Source organism: Falco naumanni, chromosome 14 (genome assembly GCF_017639655.2).
Source record: "Falco naumanni isolate bFalNau1 chromosome 14, bFalNau1.pat, whole genome shotgun sequence".
Lineage (NCBI taxonomy): Eukaryota > Metazoa > Chordata > Aves > Falconiformes > Falconidae > Falco > Falco naumanni.
In genome coordinates this window covers 23278027-23303736 of record NC_054067.1, presented here as the reverse complement: position 1 = coordinate 23303736, position 25710 = coordinate 23278027, and the positions used below count along the sequence as shown (strand labels likewise).

At 56.6% G+C, this 25710-nt stretch overlaps 1 protein-coding gene across 2 annotated transcripts in view; it reads left to right on the top strand.

Moving 5' to 3' along the window:
* Positions 1-9258: 9258 nt before the first annotated feature.
* The window catches only part of STARD8 (StAR related lipid transfer domain containing 8), a 57167-nt gene continuing 40715 nt past the window's right edge, over positions 9259-25710 (top strand). The window contains exons 1-2 of one of the 2 annotated variants that reach the window (XM_040614525.1): positions 9259-9447; positions 13876-13909. In XM_040614525.1, the coding sequence (XP_040470459.1) occupies positions 9403-9447; positions 13876-13909 (79 nt within the window). In that variant the 5' untranslated portion in view covers positions 9259-9402. Of the gene's footprint in view, positions 9448-13875; positions 13910-21025; positions 21243-25710 lie in introns of those variants that run through there. The other variant, XM_040614528.1, reaches the window with a different exon arrangement.

The window sequence follows — 25710 nt, the reverse complement described above, 5'->3', positions numbered from 1 at the left end:
TTAAAACCTGTCTCTCCCCGTAATTCACTCCGCTCTTAGCAAAAAAAACCAAAAACCACGTGTCCAAGAGCTGGCAGGGCGTTGCTGCCTCTTTCTGTCCCAGGGCTTCTGAACTCATCACAGCAGCAGTGACAGAAGCCCAAGACAGTCCCCGCACATGGTGTGGGGACAGCCTGCTCTGGCACGTGTCCCGCAGCCGTGATGTGTCCTGAGCAAACGGGTGCTCAGATGGGGGACGGGGACCGGGACGGGTGTGGAGAGAGGGCAGAGACTGCTGACTCCTAGGAGGCGGCTCAAGCTCAACAGCCTCAAGGCATCTTTGTAATTTTGGAAAGGAAAAATGATTTCACTCTGTTGTGCTTTCTGAAGGGACTTGTAACCTGACTGTGAAATTTGGCCTTGGATGTTTCAAGGCTGGTGGGTTTGAACCCACGGTACAAGCCCCTGCTGCCGTGGCCCCAGGCCGGCTGTGCAGGCTGCGGGGCGGGCGCTTTCTGCCGGAGCAGTGCGGCTGGCTCAGCCTCTGAGCAGTCAGGACAGAGATCCTGCTTGTTTAACCTTCGCTTTTCCTCTTCTACCTCATGATTCACTTTGGAGTGGTGAACCAGAGCACATCGCTCCAGCTCAGCCCTTCGGCCCAGGGCAGGATGCTCTGACTGGGATGAGCCTGCCAGCCCTTGCAGCCGCAGGAAGAAAAGAATTTGCTGTCAAATAATAATGCTTTTGTATGCGTGAGGGTTTGCATAAAGGGTTTTTGAGTTTTTCTGGCATCTCCAAAGAAGGTTAGCAGCAGTGCACTGCTACTATCCAGCCCTGGAAATACCCCTGGGGCTGCGGTGCCGTGGGCACGGGGGGATGGGCGCTTGCTGTCCCCAGACAAGAAGTGCCTCTCCTTATTCATGCAGTCAGTGGCTGAAAGAAAGGGCATCATTGTGGCAGCGATTTTGAAAGGGTGGCAAGAGAAGCTGTGCCTGATGCTGATTTGTTTTAAATGTCTTCTTCGATGCTCCTGAACCGGGAAGAGTGCTGTGCATTTGGCATGCTGCTGCCACCTGCTCACACTTGCTCCTTCTGTCCTGGGTCCCCTCTTAGCTTTTGTGTGCTCTGCTGCCAGGGTGCCTGCAAGATTGACCCGGCTCTGGCAGTGTTTGACTGCAACCGCCACAGCAAACCTGGGGTTTCAAGAACAACGCAGGAGCATATTCTGGCTGTGCTGGGCTTTGCATCTTAGCAAGGAGGCTTTCTTGGCCAGGCAGTGGGTTGGGCATAGCCCTTGGCCTGTGGTGGCAATCCTCCGGAGAGCCTGGAGTGCTAAGTGTGGGAGCAGAGCCCAGTACACCAAACTGGACGCAGGCTGCCTTGCAGGAGCCTGTGGGTCCTGTCACCTTTGTGCTCCCACCTGCTCTGGGGATGCACACCCTGATGCTTGGAGCCATGAGGGAATTTGACTTCTTGTTCCCATGAGCAGAACCACCGTGTCCCTGGCACAGTGCTCTGCACAAGAAGCGGTGCTGGACAGTTTGCCTCTGAATTTGGGTGTGGAAAACTCAGTACAGGAATGGTCCAGCCCTGTATTGTATGTGAATTTGTCATGCAGGGTTAAACTTGCAAAGACATGCCCTCGCTTGTGGGGAGCAGAGCACTGCACCTGACAGAGATTCCTCTGTTTTATTAATTAATCCCAAATTTCGGCCAGAATTAGGGCTGGGATCTTCCCAACAGCTGTCGCTAGAACTGTGTGCAAAAATAAACGAGTAGGTCAAATGTAGTTTATTAAATGGCATTTAATTGTGCAAGCCTGAAAGACAGATGTGCCTCTGTTGCCTGTAATATTTTTTTTTATCTGCTGAGCATATCTGGTTGTTGCAGGCAGGTAGCGGGGCACCGGTAGGAGTGTGTCCCTCTCAGCCAGCTGCCAGCTCTGTGTGTGTGCACATGTGTGTGGGTGCCCCTGGCGTGATGCTAGCCCTCCTCATGCTGCTCTTGGCCAGCCCTGCTGCAGGGCACAGTTTGGCTTTAGCAAGAGGGGGATTAATCTGCTTTTTCTGCCCTGTGGTGCTGGTGCTTGGGACTGTCCCTCTCCATCCAGCCCTTGGGACGGTCAGACCCTGCCCCAGGGCTTGGGCTGTCCTCTAGCTGTTAATAGCTCGTCCCTTTGCTTTCCTATACATTTGCTGTAGGAGCCTCCCTGCTCTTGCTAATAATAAGAGATGCTCGCAATTCCTTGTGCTTGTCTGGCGCCTGCCTTCTGGGGCAGAGGATTAATGTCCCAGCCAGGCTCTACCAGCTCAGTAATATTCCTGTGGGAAAGGAAGGCTGCCTTGTGAACATTCTGTTTATGCCACTCTTTCATACATTAAAAATGCAGCCTCTTTTATGCGTCTCTTTATCTTCAAGATGCCTGTATGAAAACTACAGCATAGCAGCAGGTTTTTGCTGGAGTTCTGTCTTGTGTGGGAATCTTTGTAGACTTTTCCCAGACACTTTACTCTTGGGTGTTTGAATATAGAGTTAAGATTGGTTAGGTATACAGGTCTCAAAAGCCAATTTCCTTTTGTATCACTTAGGTCTATTTGTAATTTGTGTAACTTGTCTATAGTACCTCAAAAACATGACCATATCGGTTATGCTCTTTTAAATGCATCTGACTAGCGCGTTTCCCCCATATTGATTGCAAGCCCTGGGTGCTGCAGGATGACCTTAAAGCAGTCTGCTTCAAATACAGACAGACTGAGGAATGACCTGAGTTTCTGTGCTGAGCTGGTGGATTTAGAAGTGATAACGTAATGGCTGAGGTCAAGCGTCCCCATGGAAAGTAGCTGCCACAGGTGGATGAAGAAGGAGGAGTGGGAGGAGGGATGGAGCCAGGCGTGCGGCTGCTTCGCCATGCCCTGGCTTGGCACGTCCCTCTGGTCACCCACCACAGCCGCATCCCTGGCTGGGGCTGCACAGAGTGCAGCAGAGCCCTGTCCTAGGCCAGGGCTGCTGGTCGCCAAACTGTGCTGCCCACAGGTTATGTCTGCTTCACCCCAGGGTCAGGGAGGGTATTTTTCATTGATGCTGCCATTGTCCTCACCCGCAGCCTAGGGGGGTGGCAGTGGGGGGTCCTGGGGAGCCCTGGGGTGCAGCAGCTAGCCTCAGGGAGAGAGGGCACTCTGCTTCTGGTGAAAGCCAGGATGCTAATTAACAAGGCTAATGTTTTTCTGTTAACAGAATTTAATGGTGCAAACCTTCTGTTGTTGAAGTCTCCAAGCTTTCTGGCTGACAGCTGTAGACTTACAGATCTGTAGAAGTCTCAGTGAATCCGGGCAGGAGTACACCTCAGCTTGTGCAACAGAAATTCCACAAAAACATCGTTGACTAATTTTTTTGGTGAGGTCACCTCCTATTTAGTGAAATTGGGGGAATTTTGCAAGTCTGTGAGGACTAGTCATCCAAAAAAGTTGTTTGACTTTTGTGTGTATATTGGATAAATCAGGATTTATATGATTTATATATGTTCACTGGTATTTACAAACCAGACCATCTTTTGTGGGGAAATGCACTGATTCAGCCTTCGCGAGGACCTTTGAGGGGACTGGGGAGGACAGGGAGCTTCCTGCAGCTGTGGATAAGGCAAGGGGCCCTCGGGTTGTCTACAGCAGTCTGGTGTGCATCTGGGTTAAGGAAAAATGTAATTGCTGTTAGAGAGTGAAGCATCAGCAGGATGCGAGTCCCATAAGTGCTGAGGGAGGGTGATATCCCGCTCCTGTCTCAGCCTTCGAGAAGGGACTTGCTGGGGGGATGCCATGGGACCAGCTGGCTGCATTATCGCCGTGGGATGGGGCGGGGATTTGGGGATTTATGCCTTCAACCCCAGAAGGGTTACAGGGGTGCTGCCCTGCTCACCTCAGTGTTTCCTTTTGCCATAGGAGCTGGCAAGTGGGGATTAAGTAATTGCCTAATTGTCCGTCAGAGAGAGATGCTTTCCAGCTGGGCTGGCTCTGCTGTGCAGCCTGCAGCAACGTGGGGCATCCCCACAGCCCAGCTCCTGCCCTCGTCCTCCTCGCAGGCAGCGCCCATCCCTGGCACATCCCACCCACAGCCCAGAGCCCTGCTGTGCCTCCCGGCAGGATCCATGGCCAAGCACGCTGCAGCCACCATGTTGGCTCGCTGACGGGGAGCCAAACCTGCCCAAAGGCAGTGGTGCGGTGCGCCCAGGCGGGAGCCGAGCCAGCCGTGTGCCCCTGCGCCCTGCTCCAGCCCTGCACAGGGGTGCACACGCAGTGGTGGCAGCACAAGGAACAGGTTGGTTTGCTGGGTGAGTGGCGTGTGCCCCACGGGCAAAGGTCAGGGCATTTCCCCTTGTCCTGGTCACAGCACCAGCCCAGGTGGTACATTCATAGCCTGTCTGTCGCTCCTCAAAGTAGAAGCAGCAACTGCCCTGCTGGCAATAACTCTCCTTTATTGTTAAATGGCCTCTTTGTGTGTCAAGGCTGATCACGCTGGATGGAGATCTTTCATAATCAAGCCTGCATTGGTCAAAACTGTTCCTGTACTGATCCCGTCCCACGGCATCGCTCCTGGCGCTGCCCGCCACCTCCCAGGGCAGTACTCTCTGGCAAGCGGGGCTGACGTGCTGCCCAGGGCGGATGGGTGGCAGAGCCATGGTTCCCTGCCTGCCCAGGGACGTTTGGCAATGCCTGGTTGAGCAGCAAAGGCCAGGAGCCCCATTATGAGTGACAAAATTAGGTACCTATTCCAAGAGATGACATCTGTTTGAATGGTTTGTTTTCACAATCAAAACCAAACAGTTTAGACTCTCATCTGTTAAAAAAAATAATACACAGATTTGAACAGTTTTCTCATGTTCCTGAATGCACTGTTGGAGACTGGAGCACACACACTGAGATTATTTTTAATGAGGAACTTTTTAAGGGAAAAGCAGTGGTGGCAGGCAGGCAGGGAGCTCTCTGCAGCATGGGGCAGCCGTGGGGCAGCAGGCACAGGAGGGTGTCTTCTGCTGCTCTTTGATGTTCACGTGTCTCGGCAGGCTTCTTGTGGTCCAGCCACTGTGGTGCCTGATGCATCTTTAATACCAGGGCACCCATCTTGGCAGAGACCCCTGGCCTCTTGGGCTGGAGCCGAGGTCTGTGCTAGGGCTGGCATCTGAGCCCCAGCCGTGTGTGCTGGATCTCCCCAGCACAGCCCCTGCAGCCCCTCACCCAGGGCCACAGCAGGGCGGGTCCAGTGCAGGAGGGGTCAGCCCTGTCCTCACAAAGGCACGGTCCCTGCAGCTACCCTGGTGATGCTTCCCATGGGCAGCAGGTTTTAAGTCTTCTCCATCTCACATTCTCTGGCCATGCACACAGTGTCACAGCCCCAGTCCAGCGCTGCCAGCCCTGCCCCAGCATCACCCGCCCAGCAATTCAGCATTATTAAAAGAAAAGGGTTACTGTTCCCGCTATGCTAATAGGGCAAAAGCCTGCTCTGCAGTAGCTGCTCCCTTCCCGACCTCAGGGAAATGCCTGCATACAGCGGCAAGTGGAAAATCACTGCATGTTAATGGCTCAATGGGGCTGCTCGCTGCACGGCGGAGCTTGCCCCCTGCTCACACCTCTTCAGATGCCCCACAGTTTCCAGAAGAAGTGGAGCCAGCCCTCGGAAACAGTACCAGCAGTGATGGTGGCTTCTCTTGCCGACGAGGACGCTGCCTGGCAGGCTGCAGCCTTTAGCTGTTATTAACGCTAATTGTTATTAATGCTGCGCCTGGTGCTGTTGAGCAACAGCCATGACAGCAATAGCTCATCAATGGGACAGGAATAGCTGCTGGCCGCAGGGCTGTTCAGAGGTGACATGGGATCCTCTGGGGGATGAGCTGTTGTGAGAAAAGGCTGTACCTGTTCTACAAAATACTGGTCCTGTCCTGTGACTTACAGAGAAAGCAAGGTGTTTGTCACAGTGCTGGGTCTGGTTGGTGAGCATCCTGGTGTCTGTCCCAGCTCTGGGCACTGTGGGCAGCGGATGGAGCAGGGCTGGCATTCACCATGTGGAAAACTCCTAGTGAGTGTGTAGAGTTCTCCTTAGAATCAGCCTTTTAAAACAAACTCAAGTATAAAATGGGTTTTCATGTAAGTCTGAAGGTGACAGTGATACATACATATATATACATATAAAATTAATAGAAATTGCTTTTCTTTTGCTTGTAGATGCCTGTGGAGCTGGTACATTAGAAATATTGGGAAGAGACAAATGCAGCAGTGGAGTCTGTGTCCTGGCATCTCTTGGCAGAAATACACACTTGGTGTGTACAGGCTTCAGCCACTTCACAGTGGATCCAGTCCCCAGGACCTATTCTTACCTCAGCTGGTATCCTCGTGTGCTGAAAGAGGGATCCTAGATTTAAAATTACTTGAATGCTTTTGGGATGACTGGATAGGAAGAAGCTATGCAAGTATGCAGAAGCCTCTGTGGTTTGTCTCCCAGGCCCTGGGAAGGAGACAGCTTTCTTCTATTTGCACTAATTTAGGGCTTTTTGCTTTTGGAGGAAGTGGAAGAAGGACTTCATGCTGCCAGACCAAGCAGTGAAGTGAGGTGCTGGTGGGGTCATTTCTCCAGGAGTGCCTTTCTGGTGGGCTGGTGTAGTTATGGTTAAATCTGTGGGGCTGCCCCATTTTCTGCAAGGACTTTCCTGGTTTTGGCAGGGTAGAGCCATCTTTGTTGGTCAGTCGTGATTCCCTTGAGGATATCTGTTCGACACCTGACTGCTACTGGCACAGGCAGTTGCCTGTCCTGCCCCCGAAGCAGAGCGCAGTGCTGACAGGTGAGCCCCTGGTGGGAAGAGGAGCCCAGCGGGGCACAGCCCAGCAGTGCCGCTGTCCCTGCAGGGATGGTCCCTCCTGTGACAGCTGCCTTCAGCCCCAGCTCTGGCAGAGATGGAAAGGAAGGAGTGTGTCTCCTGCACCAAAACCACACTGAGGGCAGGAGGTCTAGGTACCTGCTGGCTCATGCACACGCATGTGCCCCTGCCCGCTTGCTGGTCTGGCTGGGTGTTCTGCAGGGGATGCCTTTCTGAGGAGAAAGCCAGTAAGAAGTATAGAGAAGTCTTCCCAGGTCACCTGGAGTGATGATGGCAGTGAGGGACTTTTGCAGGAGACTAGTGGTGATGCCTTTTGGTGGCCCTGCCGCAGTGGCAGGTCCCCTGGCAGCTTCAGCACTATGGCAGCGGTACCCAGAAAGCTGAATGGGACCTCTGGAAATGGGCACTTGTCCCAGCTGCCTTATTTCACTGCCAGCAACTATTTGCAAGTCCTTGGAATAAAAACTGTGTCCTGTGGAGCAGCAGTGAGTGAGTTATGGAAGGTGCCTTTAACTCCTGTGTGTACCTTCCTATGGGTAAAACGCTTGTAGGAAAGGTGACCGCAGGCAAGCGTGCCATAGAGGTGAGACTGACTTCCCAGCCCCAGGTGTTTAAAGGAGGAGAAAAGAGGCCGACACACAAAGCTTACACTGTGCTGCGGTGCCCCCAGCCCCGCTGTGCTGGCCCAGTAATGCTGGGGACACAGCAGAGGAGCTGCAGCCGATGCCAAGCCCGGGAGTGGTGCCAAAACCCACTGAGAAATGAGCGAGGGGGAGATGGAAGGAGGCAGCTGGGGCTGACACCGCCTGTGTGCTGCTGCTGGGGCCATGCCAGTGCCATGCCGATGCCACCAGCGCAGCACTGCAGATCCAGGCGGGCCTGGGGATGCTACATGGGTGGCAGTGCCCTGTGCCATCTTCTCCAGGCTGCTGTGTCATTGTGTTCCATGCTCATGTCCTTGCCTTATCTTCCTGCTCCTGCTTCCCATGAGCTGTGACTGTGCCCTCTGCTTTGGGGAGGAGAGCACCAGCAAGACTGGCACCGATCCTGCTGGAGCAGAGGTTTGGGGTGCAAGCACACTCCTTTGGCCCAGCAGTGGTGGTGGCCAGGAGGAGCTGTTGCACCTGTGGGACGTCCTGTGCTTGCGCTGCTACCAACCCGTGTCCCACCAGCCACAGCTCACTCATGCTTGGTTTGCTCTCTGCTCCTCTCCCTGACGGTCCTGTCTTCCTTGGCACTGGTGACAGGCAGGAAAAAGCGGCAGAGGTGGCCCCAGGATGGGCAGCAGCTGTCTGCAGAGGTTCTGGTCCTGCTTTGGGTGGCCCAGCATCACATCCTGCTCTGCCCTCACTGACATTTGGCAGCAGGCTCAGCTGCTGCGTGCACCAGTTGCTGGGGTATTGCACTACAAATGGCACCTTGTCCGGGGGCAGAAGCCACCACGCTCCTGCGCACCAGCACATGCTACCCACCTGCTATCAGCATGCATGGACCCAGGGCTGTGCACGGGCAGGATCGGCCCCTGGGACGCATGGAGCCAGGCACCAGTCTGGGGTGGGTGGTGGGCAGGAGCGGTGCCGCCAGCTTGCTGGGCATCCACCGCGTGTCCTGTGGGAGCGTGGCTCAGCCCGGGCGTCACTGGGCATCAACTTGCCATAGCTTTTTCTGAAATGATCACATATAACACCACTTGGTGGGGGTTTCTTATGTGCCTGCAAGATTCTAGCCTGGGGGGGCCCTGTGCACTGGATGGCTCGAACAAAAGCTTGTGGCATTGCCTTTTATCACTGTCCTTCTTGCAAACAAATGCTAAGCTCACCCACATGTTTGCGGAAGGAAGCTCAGGAGCAGTGAATGGAGCCGGAGCGAATGGCTAGGCCGCATTTGATGACTGGGGAGTATTTTTTCCTTATGTTTTTCTCCCTGCTGGGGTCAGACCTGCAGGCTTGCCAAGCGGTGCCTGCTGCTCTGTGTGAGGCTGGCCACAGCGGAGTGCGGGGGCATCCGGGCATGATGGTGTGACTGCGTGGGTACAGCTTGTCCCCCGGAGGGGGAGAGCGTCAGGAGCCCTCTTGAGCGCAGCTGTGACCGCTGCTGGGGCTGGAGTCAAAAGCTAAACTGTTTGGGGTTTGGGTTTCCAATGTCCTACATGTGCCTTTGACAGCCAGACTCCCATTTCTCCTGCTCTGGGGGCGTTTCTTTTCCCACTGCCTGGGAATGGGAGCTCTGCTTGGTGTGTTTGAGGCAGGAAGGAAAGCCTGGAGCTGTTTAAAACTCACAATCTTCAGGGAATTTCAATCGCTGTCCAAGCCTGTTCACAACCAACTGAGTAACAGTGCAGGGTTTGAATCGCTGGCCCGCCTCCGCAGGCAGCTCTGCCTCCTCCCTCCCTCCCTCCCTCCCTCCGCCCTGCCTGCGCCAGCTCTGCCCGCACTGGGCTCTGCCCGCACTGGGCTCTGCCCGCTGCCTGCCGCAGGCAGCACCCATGGGAGTGCCGGCGTGGGCTCTCCCTGGGGCTGCGGTCTAGGGGGGCTCTGTGTCTGCCACCCCCTGCCCAGCCCATCATGCCATTGCTGGATTTTTTCTGGGCTTGCTTCAAAAGAGCCAAGGTAAGGGACTGTCTATTTGAATGGTGTCCATCTTTCTGACAGCCTCCTAATTTCAGGAGAAGCTGCCAGAAGGGACAGTGGGGGAGGCATCTCTGGAGGGGCTGGGGCTTGCTTACAGTGCTTTTGACATCTGCTCCAGAGGGATGTCGTGTTGATGCCCCACACGCAATGTGAAAGGTTAATTTTGGATGGGCTGCATGTGATGCATTGGTCCGTGCACGCTACGCTCACCCACTACCCACCAGCCAGGTTACCCGTGCCCCGGCATGAGCAGCGCTGAGGGCAGGCAGGGTGCTGCACCTGGCCAAACACCGGTGTGTGCATGGGTGCCATGGTTATAATGCAATTATCAGTGGGCTGTGTGTGCTGCCAGCCGCCTGGCACGGTCAGCACAGGCCAGGCTGGGTCCTGCCATGGCACAGCTTGGGTGGTGCAGCTGGGCTGGGGGCACCCCTGCAAGCGGGGGCTCACCTGGAGGCTGCTGGCATGACAGCAGGACCACGCTGGGCTTTGCTGACCTGGAGGGATGGGGTGGCTGCGAGTGGGATGACAAAGGAACAGCAAGACTGGAGGCCTTGAGTTTTTAATTTCCTGCAGCAGTGGTTCTTGCGGCATCTGGTATTTTTCATTTGGGTTTAATTCCTCATCTGTTGCCTTAATAGTGTGCAACTCTCTCTCTCTCTGACTGCCCTTGTTTGCTGTGTTGGCTTCATTGTATCACAGCCTGTTCCATGTGGTGGTACGTGTGCTAGGTAGATTTTGGAGGTGGTGTGAGTATGGGTCTCAGGAGCTTCAGACTGGAGAAAGCAGTAAAATCCCTTTACAAGCCGCGCTGTGCACCGGGCTGTGTCAAGCAAGTGGATCTGCCATGGTGAAATCAATGTGGAATGCACGCTGTTCCCCCGGGGTTTCAAGCAAAGCTTAAAATAGTTACATCTAAAAATGACATTTGTGAAATTCATTAATAATATTAGTAGCTGTCTTGTCCCAGCTGTCTCCAGAGAGTTTAGCAAGTCCTTGTTAACCCTCCTTGTCCCCACGAGCTGCGTGTTGTCACTGCCAGCGTGCTCATGGTAGCATGGAGACGGAGCCCGGGTCCTGCATCCCACCTTGCAGAGCTGCAGCCCCCAAAGGGTCCAGCCTGGCCCGCGCTGGGGTGCCCGACACCCGCTGACTTTGGTGAAGTTGAAGGCAACCAGCAGATGGCTGGCTTCAGCCTGTCACCTCAAGCCGGACAAGGGGCCAGGGGCCGAGTGGGCATGGGTGGCAGGGAGGTGGCAGAGAGCTGCTGATAACTGTGACATGGCTTCTGCCCTCGCTGTCCCCATCCCCCCGCCCCCCCCACCCCATCCCCCCGCCCCCGGCTGCAGCTGCTCCTCTGGCTGCAGCCCCGGGCAGCACACAGGGCATCTCCCCACCCCGACACATTCCTGGCCTCCCTCCCTGTCTGAGGATACTTGCCCATCTGAACATTCCGAATTTACTAATTAAGCTGATATTTGTACTTTTGCAGGATGCCTGGAGCAGTGTGGGGACGGAGTGTGGGCAAAAGTCATTCATGGGTCTGGGAGTAAATTTGTCCTTTGAGTCTGGGGCAGTTCCTCCTCACTGTCACCCCAGGCACTGCGGTATCATGGCCAGGGGACTGTGACAAGGGAAACACTAGGCAATCAGAGGCTCCAGGAGGTATTTGGTATTTGACTCTTTGCCATGAGATAGGTGGCCTTTACACTCCGCCCGAGCAGAACAAGGGTGCAAGCCCCTTAGCTCACCACCTCCAGCTACCTGCCATGGGGAAAAAAAATAAATCTGTTTCAGTAAGTGTAGGCAAAGTGGTGCTTCCCTTGGACCGGTGGCCCAGCAGTGAAGGATGGGGACTCTTCCTGGATGGCAGCTTCCCTGATGCTCAGAGGCGAGGGCCAAAATGATGTTTCTGATTTTTGTGCTCCCTCGTTATCTCAGCCCATGAGGGTCTTGTCAAACATGGCATCACAAAACCCCAGATAAATGGAGCTAAGGGTCTCCCTGTTAGATGTTACAGGAACCTTCTTTCTAAGTTCGGGAGTGGTTGTGCTCTTCGTGCAGTTCCCTGTGCTGGTTTTAAGCTTCCCATTGCTCTGCCTGCAGCAACACAAGTCTGGTGGACACTTCATTTCTCTCTTCTTCTATTGGCAGACTTCTGTTTCCATATTTCCACTTCAATTCTACAGCAGCCGCCCCCCACAAGCAAACAAGACCTGGCTGATGCCTGCCTGGGTCCCACAAGTGCTGGACAAGCCACTAGGAGGCTTTGGGAGAGGAGCAGCTGGGGAGCGGCTCTACCCATCTGGAGCCAAGAGCTGCTCCCAGGCCCGAGCAGCTGGGTGGGCTTCGGGGCCAGCTGGCCCCCCAGGAAGCCGAAGGGACAGAGAACACCACCTTTCTGATTTCCCTTGGTGAGCACTGATGGTCTCGCATGCAGCTGAGGCTTCTGCTTCAGCCTGGTTTCCCGTTTTCCTCCCCGTGCCAGTGTTGCTCAGCTACTTGCCCTGAACAGCGGAGGAATTTCTTGGAGAGGGAGAAACATGCAGGGCTCTGTCTGTGGGATTAAAGCTTTCCAGGTTAAATGAGGTGGAGCTGTGGCTGGTGAAAGATTTCATGGGAAAAAGGCATTAGGGCTAAGACATGACAGCAAGGGAGAGGCGGCTCCCCATAGCAGCCTTAGCACTGGGACCGGCTATCCCTGCCCTTGCTGTGGGCTGGGAGAGCAGCCCTACCTCACCCCTGCCAGCCCTGCTCCCGCTCCGTGGGCATCAACTGCATGTGCTGGCTGCAAGGCTGATGTTTTCAGAGCTTGTGATAACAGACATGATAGGTGTCCCAGTGATCATCTCCCTGTCCAAACATTTTCAGCCCTGATGCTCTCCAGTTGCCCACATGCTGCCAGGTTGGGGCTCAGGCGTCTGCCCAGGCGCTTGCTGAGGAGGACAGAGCCGAGCACACCGCTGGAGCCATGGCTCCCTGCACTCCTCCCCAGTGGGAACAGGTTCAGCAATGCCAAACGAGCCACAGGACACCGGTGGCCTCCCCATGCAAACGCGGGCATGCTGTGAGGTTGCAGTGGTAGCCCTCGTCCTGCTGATGGGCACCTCTTGGGCAGGTGCTGTGGCAGAAGCCTGGCAGCAGGGAGATGGTTAAGTCCCCCCGCCCCGGCTCATCCCCAGCCCTGCTGCCCGGGCAGGAAGAGGGTTCCCGGGTGGCCCGTGGGAAAGGCCGGCTCAGCAGCGCTGCATTCCTGCAGCGAACCTCTGGCCCTGCTCGGCAGGGCTGCGGCTGTGCTGTGGGGGGCTCGCCAGGGTCTGGGGAGGGGCGTGGGGAGGTTGCCGGGCTCTGCGCTTGCCTTGGGACCTGGGCAGTGCCAGGACCCTCCGCCACCTCCACCTCCGTGCAAATTGCTGTCACCTCCCATGTGCTGGCGAGGCTCTGCTGTCTGTAAATCCCATTTCCCTTGGCTTTGCCCCCACATAAACTATCCCCAGGCAAGAGGCAGCTCCTGTGCGTGGTGCTGGTGGCCCCTTCCCCACCCTGGGTGCTGTGCCCATGTAGAGGCCTGGGGAGCGAGAGGCCACCCTGCTTTCAGCTTTTCTTTTTTTTATTTTCCTCCTTTCTTTATTGTTGCCTTTCCGTGCCTGCAGGCACCTTTGTATGCTCTGCTTCCAGACCTGCTGCGATTAAATTATGGACATCTCCACTGCCATCTGTGCAGCTGCACAGGTACCAAGGGACATGTTCGGGGGGACACCAGCCCAGTGCTTCCTCCACCAGAGTAAGGGTCTGCCCCACAGCTTCCCCATCAGAGAGTCCAGAGCCAGGCCCAGCTCCAGCATAGGAGCGGACATGGGTGTGATGCACGGTGCGTGGTGCATGGGCTGTGGGTGGCTCAAGGGTGTCACCTATGGTGCAGAGCAGAGCACCATGGTCCATGCTTTTGGAGGAAAAGACTGCGTCCTCCAACCTCTGTTTTTATCCCTTGCTGTGGGTCTGACAGCCCTGTCTCTTCTCTGGCAGCTTTGCAGCATCCTTGTGAAGCTGTCAGGCAGAAAGGTCCATCTCTCCAGCCCCATCTCTCTCCCTGGCTCCCTCGCCTGCCCCATGGATGCAGAGCTCCTAGTCCTGGCTGCCGTTCCTCCTCCGATGGCTTCCAGCAGGCCGGGAGCCATGGTGGTGGACGCATGCTGGGCACACTGCATTTGCCCGGTGCTGTGGCCTTTGCTAGAACTCTGCTTATCCTTAGAGCTGCAGCAAGCACTGCCAGTGGCAGCCCCTCTCCTGGCAGAGGGGAGGCTGGAGTGGGGACTGAACATAAGTGTGAGTGGTAGGAGTCCATGAATGTGAAAATCAAAAGGATAACGAAATTATTTCTGTTCTTTTTTTTCTTTGTTTTCACAGTGCTTCACATTGCTAGAAGATAAAAAAGATGCAGGTAAGCTGCGACAATGTTTTTTGGGGTAGGAATGCCTTTGCTTTGGGGTGGGCAGGGGTTACGGGAAGAGGTCTGTCCCCTTGCTGGGCTACCGGATTATTCTGCCAGTGCTATGATTTTCCCCCTAAACTTCTGTTTTTCAAAGGGGTAGCAAAGGCAATAGGTGTGAGGCACTGCCAGCCAGGGCACCCACCAGCCCCAGCTCGGTCCCCAGCAGGCACCCCCACAAGACATGCCCAGCCCCTCTTTTGCCCCATCCCTTCCCCACTCTGCCTGCAACTGCGGCTTGGCCATATGTTGCAGTAATCACCAGGTAGTGGCATGAAATCCCAGCTGCTGTGTGTGCAGAGGAGTCCTGCAGAGAGGCATGAGCCCCATTGCTGGCGTGCGTGCGCTGTCATAGCTGTGCCGACGTGGTGAGCCGTTCAACAAGCACAGCACAGCCCGGCAGCAGCTCTGCTCCTTTCTCTTTCCTTTTCAATTCTTCTCTTCTTTGTGGGTGAACAACTTTGTGCTCCACAGATAATCTCATTAGGAGTTGCAGAGCCTGGAAACTGCCATGCCATAGGAAGGAGGAGGGTCTCCCCTGGCTTGCAGCCACCTCAGCTTTGTGTGATTGAGATGTCTCACCAGTGACAGCTGGACTGATCCATGGTTATTGTGCATGTGTCCATGGGCTGCTTCTGCCCTAACTATCCCTCTGCAAAGGTGGGGGGAAAGGCTGGGGGTCGGGGCCACCCTGCCATGGGAGGCTTGTGGGTGCTGGCGAGGCTGGGGGCTGGTAGTCTGCGGGAGGAAGAGGAGGAGGTGTGTGCCTGTGAGGTTGGGGACCAGGGATGGGGACGGGGCTATGGGTTCCCAGATGGAGCACAGCCAGCTGCTTGTTTTAAGAACACTGCAGGGCAGCCACTGCCAAGCGTGTCTGAAACGGTGCTGCCGGAACTGGCTGCTGCTTTGCCGACTGCAAAGAAATGCTCTGGATCTTGTTTTGTCCTTGTGTTCCACCCTGGAGAAACAGCCCTGCTGCCAAGCGTGGCCCAGCTCGTGGGAAAGATGGGTAGAGGTCCCGTATTTTATAACGTCACTGCTTGGTGGCATGGAGAGTCTTTGCTCAGTGTCATCTTAGAAGTAATCCTGGCCCAGCCCTACAGTCAGCTTGTGTCACTGGCTCTCAGCAGCTCTGGAAGCGGAGGGACCCTGGAGTGCTCCTCTGCCCTGCGCTGGCTCCTCTGCTGCGGGCACAGAGCTCAGAGCAGCCCCCGAAGCCGATGGCTCTTGGTGGCAAAGGGAGGAGCGGTGCTGCCCATGCTGCTGGCCAGAGCCTCCAGTGCTGTGAAAAGGGAAATGCCGCCTTACAGGGAGCCTGTGGGATGTGCCCGGGGATCTCCGAGCAGTTCGCCTAATCAGAGGGCAATGTTTTTCACCCACATAAGGGTGAGGTGAGCACAGGAGCCCAGGAGCACAGGAAAGCTCTGGGCAACAAGAGGTGCTTTGTGAACAGAGCTCCAGAGGTAATCCTGGGTGGTCTCTCTTGCCCTTTCACCGGAGTGATTAAGAATCAAGAGCTTGTTAAAAAGGGTTAAAGAGCCCTGTGCAAGGGAATGGGCAGGGAAGACTCCTACAGATCACATCTATGGCTAGGCTTCTGGGGAGAAAAGTGATTACAGGTTTTTTTCCCCTTGGTTAAAACTGCCTGTAAAATCTAAGTTTCTCCTAGTGAAGGCTCAGCAACATTCACAACAAACCCAGCTGACACCGTCTTGGCCACTCGTCCACATCCCAGCCTGATGAGCTCCATGCTGCTGGAGGGATGCTCAGCCGTCACGGTGTCAGGCTTGTGTAGGGGTCTGAGGGCAGGAGAAGCAGGACCCCTTGTGTACGTGAGCAGCTGCGTGGTTTTATGCTGAGGGATTTATCACCTGTGATTCGATGCATCGGCTGGAGCCGTAGCGGGCTGCTCTGCATCACTGCAGTCCACGACAGCATGGTGCCTGGTGGAGTGTGGTTGAAGCTCTGCCTTTCACATGAATCATGCTGGACTTGGAGCCAACCTGCGGTCAGTTCATACCCTCTGCTGGGGTTTTTGAAGCTCTGAGAAGAGGCCAGTGCAGTTGCTTGCTGTCCTCTTAGCTGATTGTCCCTAGAAGATGTTCTGACAAATGGGTCACTCAAGGAAACATTCAGACAGTGGTCTCAGGAGACATCATTCCCTTCCCTGATGACTTTTTAGTCTCCTTGGGGTGGGTGCCCAGAGGACCTCAGCTCTCAACACAATGGCATGAGGCCGGATGGAGTTGGTTCTGTGTTTGTCCTGGTAACTGTTGGGAACGTGCCTCTCCTGGCTTTTCCATTGCTTCCCAGAGCCTGGCCCTGATTCCCCCTATGGTAGCGCGGCTCTCCCAGGACACCCAGCAAGCTCCGGAGCTGCTGCCCAAGGTACAGCCAGAACCGTTCCCAGCTCCCAGGCTCCGTCCCTGCCTGGAGCAGCCGGGAGCTGGGGCTGTGCTGCCACGGCCCCTTCCCTGAATGCCAGCTGTATGAAGTCGCTGCAGCTTCCCACTGTTATTAAAATAGCTGGGTATGCCGTGCTCAGCTCCCCAGTGGAAAACAACTTGGATGTCATCTGCCTTCTTGGAGGTAACATTTCAGCTGTAGCACATGGTGACTCGGTCTCCTCCCGGCAGCGGCTGCCAGCCCAGTGGGGCATCGCCGATGCCTGTGCCAGCAGCGAGTGCCAAGGGAGCTGATGGACAGTTGTCACCCGTAACCCACCTCCACGGGCAGTCACAGTCTCTCAGACAGTTTGCATCGAAGGAAAAATCCCAGGACTTCGATTTTTGAGACAAACCAGCCAAAGCTGTACAGTGGGCTACCCACGCAGCGGCAGGACCCCACCTCGCACTGCCGTGTGGTCCCCTCCTGCAGGCAACCCCAGGCTGTGTGGGACGGCTGAGCAGTCCCAGCTGGGGCCAGATTTCCATGGATTTCCCAACCCTCCACTTCCTCTCTGATACTCACTTCCCGTGTATTGTTCTGGACAAAGCAGAAAGGAAAGGCTTGCAGACCAGCCATTAAGGTGAAAAAGGCATCCTCCAAATAAATCCCTGCTGACGGCAGCATCAGGCCCCTCCAGAAGTAGGATCGGGAGCATGCTCTGCAAATGTCATTAAGTAGTGGCTGCCTCTAACTGCTGAGGGACAGGGACTGAGCTGATGGCTCCTTTCAGGGCAGCCAGGCATGAGGTTGTCACGTGGGAATTTGTCACGTGTGGGAATTTGTCACTCGTGGGAGGTGTCACGTGTGGAATTTGTCACACGTGGGAGATGGTCATGCATGGAAGGTGTCACACGTGACACATTCCACATGTGATGAATTCCACGCGTGGCCACCTCCCACGCGTGACAAATTCCACGTGTGACACCCCTCCCCGGTGGGACCCTTCCTCGGCGGGACTCGCCCCCCACGCGTGACACACATACACACCCACACACACCCCTCCCGCGCATGACCCTCCCCCGGTGGGGGACCCCCCCTGTGAGACAACCCCCCTCCACGCGGGACCCATCTCCCCCCCCCCGGCGGGACCCGCTCCTGGCGGGACCTTCCCCCGGCAAATTCCTAGTGGAATTTGTCACGCATGGAATTTGTCACACGTAGAATTTGTCTCGTGTGGGAGGTGTCACGCATGGAATTTGTCGCGCGTGGGAGGTGTCACGCATGGGAGGTGTCATGCATGGGGGTGCGCTGCCAGGGGCCGGGCTTTGTGAAATTACTGAAATTGCTGCTTACCTGTGACAGACCCTCCTGTGCCCCACTCCCGGGCTCCCCCCTCACAGGGTTTGCCGCTTGATGTGACCTGTGCAGGTGCTGTAGCAGAGCCGGGAGGGTCTCTGAGCATCTTTGCCCCTGTGAGCTCCTATCAGCTGAGCCTGGGTTTCCCACTGGAGCCGGCAGAAGCCCCCTGGGGGTGGAAGCACCCCCTTTGCCCTCCTCCCCATCTGGGCAGGATAAGCTATCTGCGCCTGTGCCCTTCACAACCCGAGATGCTCTGTCCTCAGCTGCTGGGGAGTGTTTAATTCGGGGAACTGTGGATCTGGCCCAATAATCCGTCTTTCAGCACCAGTATTGTCTGAGCTTCCCAGCCATGGCAGAGATGTTCAGTGTGCATCTCTCGGTGTGATCTGTTCCTCAGAATAAGCCTTCACCCATAGCTGCAGCGTGGCCTGGCCAGTTTTCCCGCTGGATCTCACCCATAGCAGGGGAGGGTTTGAGTGCTGGCAGGCGAGTGGGCAGCATGGGCAGCAGAAGCCAGGCTGCAGTGCGGGCAGCATGAATGGATTCCCAAAAATGTCTTGACCTGTGGCTTGGGCTGGGCTGCATCTGCGTGCTGCCTTCCCTGGTAGCTCAGGACTGAACCTGGCTTTTGCTGAGTGCGTGTGGCTGGGGGGGGCTGCCTTGGGGTAGGCACAGCTCTTCTGGGGTCCCGTTTATGGTCCCCTCTAAGGGCCAGGCCAGAGTTACTCCTTTGCGCCCATTACTGGAGCTTTCCCAGGTTTAGGTCTGGGTGTCCCGAGCAGCTGGGTGGCTCCTGCCCTCCCTGCTGGGAGGAGGAAGAGGCAGCTCCCCAGCCTGTTCACCCTTCCTGGTATTTTTTCCTAGTATCCAGCCAGCCCCAAAAGGCCTTTGTTGAATTTTTTTCTTGTCCCTTCTCAGCAACACCCTTTGGACCATCCTAAGCAGCCTCTCTCTTCTTGCTGGTGGTGGCTGTCCAGGTGCTGGGCAGGGCACCTCCAGCCCCCCGAGCATCCCGCTCCAGGCTCTTCTATCCCTTCAGTCCCCCCGCATTAATGCCTTTGCCAGGCACCCGGGTGAGCGGACACGTGTGCACAGGCGCACACTGGGCACCTTGTGCAGGCGGCGGGGCAGCCTGCAGGCGCTCTGCCATTCCTCGGCAATATGCTGGGAACTATTAATATCGCCAGGCGTGAATGTGGCTCATTCATGGGGCGGCGCGGGAGGAGCATGCAGTATGCGCGATTTCTGCTCCTCCCAGCATCCGTCCCGGCAGCACAGCCTCGGCTTTCCAAGCGTCAGCGGGACGAGTGGGCACCCGGCGCTTCAGTCCTGCCCTCTTTGTTCATAGTTCAGTGTCTCCGGGAGGTTTCCTGCCTCTCTGCCCCCACACCCTCCCTGTTCCTGCTCTGCATGAGGAAATGAGTGGAAGAATGCTTGAAATCCTCCTTTGTGCTGAGCGCTTTTTCCACTGGCCATCACTGTGCTGCTGGGGCCACCGGCTCTGACCCACCGCGGTGTCAGGCGAGAGGCAGCCCCTGGCAGCATGAAGGGTTGTGAGCTCTGCCCTTGCCCAGCCATGCTCCCTGCGCTGGGAATGCTGCTGTGTCTTTCTGCCTCTGCCCCTTTCCCACTTACATGGCCAGAGTGAAATAGCAATCTCGGTCAGCACCCCAAGTCTGTGCACCCATCCAGAGGTTTTGCTCACCCTCCATCCCTTTCTGTCACCTTCCCCAGCAGCTGGGAGCAGCACATGTGGATGTTGGTTACTTCTGGGGGTCAAGGCTCAGCTGGATTCCTCGTAACCTGACCCCCCCTCTGACCCCTTGTCTGCCTACAGCTCTGTAGCAGGGTGCTTGCAGCCTTCATTGCTTTTAGTGACCTCCCATTGATGTCCACCAGCACCGATCAACAGCCTCTCCCTTTGCCGGGGCTGACTGTGGCGGTGGCACTGGCTCCTCACTCCTCAGCGGCAGGAGCCCTTGGACCCCCTGCCCACTGCCCGGCCTCTGGCTGGCAAGAGGCTCCCTCACACAAAGCTGTATGGAGACGTCCAAGTCAACAAGGGCCTCATTGAGAGGGCTGCTGCCGAGAGCCCCTTCCCTGCGGAGGCGAGGGCTGTGGTGTGCAGACGGCTCTACAGGGCTGGGGGGGGAGCAGAGGCAGTTGGGAGGTTGGTGGGAGGAGGGTCAGGAGCTTGGGGCTCAGGAAGGCAAGAAGGAGATGTACATCAAAAAAGCCTCTCAGACTATCAAAACAATGGAAAAAGCCTGGTTTTCTTGCCTTGATCCTCACACGTTAGGGTGCTTGGGCAGCACTCCAATAAGTAATTTAAAGAGAAAAGCTGGTTTGTGGCAATGTACCTGCTCTCTCTCTTGCTTTTCTGGTCACCCCATGCCAAATCACTGCCTGTCTCTCCCTGTGTTGCATCTGTGTTCGCTATCAAGCCTCTTGCTCAGCGTCCTGTCACTTCCCCTCACACTCTCCCTCCTCTCTGCTTCTCCCTCCACACTCGGGCTGGTGCTTCCTGACCTTCAGCCCTTTTGCCTGAATTTTCTTCCTTCATGTCCACCTTAAACAATGTTTTTTCCACCTCTTAGCTCCCCCTATTTCAGACCCTATCCCCGTTTTCTCCTTCGCCTTCTTGCAAATAGTCAGTGGCTGGTCCTGCCTGACATCTGGCACCCAGAAGCCAGGCTGCACGGCGTGCACCGTGGGGGGATCTCCTCACCCTGGGCTGCTGAGGCGGTACCTGCCCAGCAAGGAAATCCCCTGCAGCAGGGGGCGTGCAGATTTTTGGGAAAACAAGTCTGATGAGAGCAGCCTCTTGGTGCCTTGCTGTGGCTTTTGCCACCTGCTTGCTTTGATGGGCAGGGAGGGCTAGGAACAACTGGGCATCCGTCCAGGAACTGTCCTGGGGGAGCAGCCTGAGGGACCCTCGTGGGAGCGCAATTGGGCTGCAGCTCCTTGGTGTCCTTGCCCTAGAGCCCCCAGCCCGCTCCAGGGGAGGCCAGGCCAGGCCCTGCAGTTGCCGCTGCCAGTCTGGGAGGGGAGGGAGGGCGATGGCGGAAGGGGCGGGGGGGTGTGGGCAGCCCCCTCCCCAGCCTGCAGCGGCTGCGGCTCCGGGGTTTGGCTTGTCCCTGCGCGCCTGGCGCAGCCCTGGGACCTTCAGCCTCGCTGCTGGGGACCGGCACTGGGGACCGGCACTGGGACTCCTCTTGGCTCGGCAGCGCCACCGCGTCGCTGGGCCGGGCTGGCCCCGGGGGGGCGGCGGGATCGCGGGGGCGGGCGGATCGCGGGGGCGGACCGAGCCCCGCACCTGCCGCGGCCGCGCTCACACCGACAACAGCCGGAGCCGCGGCAGGCACAGCCCGACACCCCCCCCGCGGCGGCGCCGGGGACAAGGGGTCCGGCCCCCCATCCTCCTCCTCCTCCTCCTCCTCCTCCTCCCCCTCCCCCTCCCCCCCCAACCCTCCGGCTCGTCGGGGCTCAGCTCCCCGCCCGCCCCGCGGTTTGACGGCGGCGCAGCAACAGCCTGACGGTAAATGCGCACCCGCGCCTGCTGCGGGCGGGGGGCCCGTGTGCTGGGGTGGGTTTGGGGGGGCATCCGGCGGGCTGCGGGGGGCGGCTGCGGGGGGCGGCTGCGGGGGGCGGCTGCGGGGGGCGGCTGCGGGGGGCGGCTGCGGGGGGCGGCTGCGGGGGGCGGCTGCGGGGGGCGGCTGCGGGGGGCGGCTGCGGGGGGCGGCTGCGGGGGGCTCCGCCGCAGATGGAGCCGCTGCCGGCCGCGGCGGGGCTGTTACCTGTGGCTGGGCACCGCGTGTCTGCGCAGACACGGTCCGGTGCGAGGGGGCTCTTGCTGTAGCCGGGGAAGCTGGGAGCTGGTGTGTTCCCTGATACCCTGGAGCTGTTAGTTGGATCCCCGTCATTCCCGGGAATCTCAGCAGCATGCGGGGCCAGAATCCACAGCTTCCACTGGAGCTGCTTGTTCTGTGGCTGGCCTGTCCGCTGCCAGCACCCCAGTGCTCTGCGAATGGGGGGTGCGGGTGGGCTTGTCGCCAAAGTCGGGGATAAGAAAGCTCCTTGAAAAACGTAGCACTGAGAAGCAGGCATTCCTAATATTGCAGCACTGGATGCACATTCGGTGGGATGCATCCAGTGCTGCAATACAGGAATGCCGCTTCCCAATGCTACGTTGGTGTTAAGGTGTTTTCTTTTTGCCGATGTCAGTGACAGGCTGGCTGTGGGTTTTGGGCTGCCTGGAGTTTCTCAGGGCTACTCTTCCCCCTCCTCTAGCTGGGATTACTGACAATTAAAGCGGTGATTGGAGAAGCACAGATTTTCCATCTGATCCAGAAAGTCAGTGAGTTCATGGAAAAACTGCATTGACGTCAGTCAGGAGGCTTCGGATCCGGCCCTTTCGCTATAGCGGGGGGAGGCTGGACTCGGCGTGCAGGCTCCTGGCACTGTGGGCACGTGTTCCCAGTCAATCGTCTCTCTTGGAGACCTTCAGTAGAAATGGGCCGGTTTGCTGTGTGTGCATAGTTTGTCACGTTGTGAGCTAGCACTGATCTGTCGGAGTGTGCTGCCAAGGTGAGATGCTGTTTTATCAGGGGTTCTTTGATCGTGACTAACTTAAACACCATCTCTTTGTGCGTTTGGTCTTGTGGTTTGTGTTTTGGAACAGCTTCTTGGTGCAGAGGGCAGAGGAACCTCTTCTTTTAAAGAGCTTCGTATGGTCCCAGGATGTCCCAGCACGTATCGTGATGTTATTGGCAGGAGTTTGCATTCTTTTCCATGTGCATACTTGAATTCTTATCAATGAATATGCTTTTTTCTGTTTACATTTTAACAGAAACGCAGTTAAGAGAGGTAGCAGTGCTGCTGGAGCAGGCACAGCAGCCACTCGCTGCTCTGCACACATGTCCCAGCGGGCCTGCTCCTCACCGTGAGCTGGTCAGGGAGCATGGTGAACACCATCAGCCTCGCTCCATTCTTGTAGGGGAAAAATTAGCTCCTGTCCTTATGCCAAAAGCTCGTCAGTAATTTTGGTATGTGACGAAGCATCAAGTCCCAGTGCAGAGCAAGTATCAAACCTGGCTTCTGAGGCGGCACTCATATTCACTTCATGTACTCGTGCTTCCTCTGGAAATACTTTTCTAATGAAAGACTGGCTGAAAAAATCCAGTGCTTCTCTTAAACATTCCTCATCTGCATTGCCTCAAATGTCCAAAACTGAGCATATGCATGGGACAGGGTGCCAGCAGTTTAGTTTTGTAAGATAAAAAAATACGGCTATGCCTAAGGGTGCTTCAGTACTTCCTCTTGGTTTTTGTAATAATTTCAAAAAGATTTGAAGGTTCTCAAAGTCACTTGAAGTCAGGCAGGGGAAAGATAGGTTGCCCTTTCCCTGAGGGTGTAGCAGAGGTTGTTGCATGACTTTGCACTGAAGGAACAAGCTGGCAAGTTGGCTGGCACCGAGCCCCACAGGTGCTGCAGGCAGTGCCGAGAGCAGGTCGCCTGGCCCCTCTGTGCCACAGTGGAGCCTGGCGGTGGTGGTGGGGAGGCAGAAGGGGAGCTGCTGGAAGCCAGGTGCTGCCCTAGCTTTGCTTGCCTGGTGAACCCGGTAAATCATCCCCCAGTAGAGAGGAGAACCAAGTCTTCTTCCTTAAGCTGTTCATTGCTTGAAGACCCTGAAACAGTTTGCCTGTTGCAGGGGTTTGCAGGCTTGCATTTATTTGCACTTTGTGTGTTTTTGGAAGAGCTTTTATGTTCGGAGGTATGTGGGAGTTTAATCCTCCAAATACAGGCAGTGTGTTGGTGGGGAGGCTGTGGGGGCGAGAAATGCCTCCTGGCATGGTCAGTGCCAGGGAGCTGAGAGGGTCCTGTGGGACAGTGGGACCTTCCCCAGGGCTCACCTGCCCAGCCCAGTGTTGTATCACATAACACGAGTATCTCCTTCCATCTCCGCCAGCCTGATAACGGAGATGTTGCTCCATTCCTCTGCCCACCAGATTTGGTGAAGCATGCTACTGCCAGAGCCCAGGGATGAAAGCTGAGCTGGTTTTGCAGTATAAAAGGCTTTCAGGGGCAGCATGCGGGCTGCAAAGGCTGGGATGATGTTGGTTTTGCGAGGCTGCCCGCCCCATGCCGTGCCCGTGCTGGTGGCACAGCAGTGGCACGCTGAGGCGAGAGGAGCTGCCTGGAGCAGCAGCACCCTGAGCCATGGGTGCTGCCGAAACTGCCCGGGGCCAGCTGAGGCAGGAGCTGAGGCATGTGCGGCAGCGGGAACATCTGCATGGAACTGGAGTCTTCTCATTTCCCAACTTCCCTTTGCCCACAAGCTCTTCCAGCCCCGCTGGGAAGTGTGAAGGAGATGTTTGATTGGATTTAGCGCTGGAAGAAAGGCTGCACTGGAAAGCGGTTGGAGCCTTCCCAGGGCCAGTGGCGAGCGCGGAGGAGCCGTCCGGTAACCTTTGTGCTGAGCTCCTGTGTGCTCCAGGGAGGACCAGCAGCGTGCAGCCACATTCCAGCAAGGCCGGGGGTCTCCCGCCCAGTTAATGATTGAGCCACAATAACCCTTCTTGTTCGAGCCTTTCTGAAAGTCATCTCCGGATACTTACATTAACTTTTCCAGGTTGCTGGGGCTGGGCATGGAAATTTAAAGAGACAGGGTCTTTTCCTACATTTGCAGCGATAAGTTCTTTTTTAGGTGCAGGAGGTGATGGCTTGCAGGTGCTCATTGTCTGTTTGCTTTCTGGTTAATTTGACGCATTTCTGACATGGTTCTGCACAAGGGATTGCTGGCGGTGCGGGGCTGCACTGGCCTTGCTCTGCCATGCTCCAGGCTCATCCCTCCTCTATCTCATACTCCTCTGGGGATGACTTTGGATGCCATCCCTGGGCTTGTGGGATGCAGCTACTGCTGGGTCCAGGAGCACCCAGCCCCTGTCTGCTCAGTCATGATGCCCATGGTGGCTGTCTCACCAGCCCGCTGCTCTTCCCTCTGCCGCTTGGTTAATAATTGACAGGGTCCGCGCGCCATGTGGGCATGCTTGCCCAGCGCAGAGCTGTTTGTCGAGCCAGTTGAAGGATCCCTTATCAGAAAAGGGCACTTGCTCCCCAGTGCCGGTTACAGTGAGTAGATGTTAACGGCTGGTGCTGGGAACTGGCCTTAATGAGCGCAGCATCTTGGGGGACCTTCCCCAGTGGCTCAGCTTTTGGTGTCCTGCTGCATGGAGGCACATATCCAGCTTGGGTTCCTTGTGCTGTCCCATGGCTGAGCTCAGCTGTCCCCTACTGTGGCTTCCCCAGTGTCTGTCTCGCAGGTCCCCCTGAGATGTCCTGGTCTGTGTCACAGATTGTTGCTGCTGGTCAGGGGTAGCTCGGGGCTACCAAAACCCACTGGCCAGGCAGGTCCTGGCTGTGGTTTGGTGTCACAGCTGGTGTACGTGAGATGCAGCTGCTGAGGTGCAGGCTGGTCCCTAGCAGAGTCTCTCTGAGCTGGGTCTAGCAGTCGTGCAGGCTTTGCAGGGAACTCAGCCAGCGAGAAACCTCTCACTGCTGCGACTGCAAACACTGTGCTCGGAGCAGGGACAGCAGTGAGAGTTTGGGGCAGTCATCGAGGTAGGTGTGATGCCAACCCCGGGTCCACTGACCTGTGTGTGAAGTGAGAGCAGGAGCAGGGGCAGCAGCTAGGGGCTGAGCCCCACAGCAGCAGTGAGGGGTCTCTGCTCAGCCTCATGCAGCGCTGTTTTTGCCCCAGCCAGGCTGCCTGCCTTGGGACACCTGGGCAGAGGTGCACAGTGTCACAGCCCAGGATGCTGCAGGAGGGGACAAGCCTTCAGCAAGGTGTGCTTGTGCTGCCATTGCCATCCAATGTGACGATAGTGCCCAGGCTGATGGGTGGTCAGGATAAATGCCAGAACAGCTGGCTCCCGGGGCAGGCAGCGTGGTCTTGTGTGAACATCTGGATTTCCATGGACCCTGCAGCCAAGGCCTGGGCCTCCCGT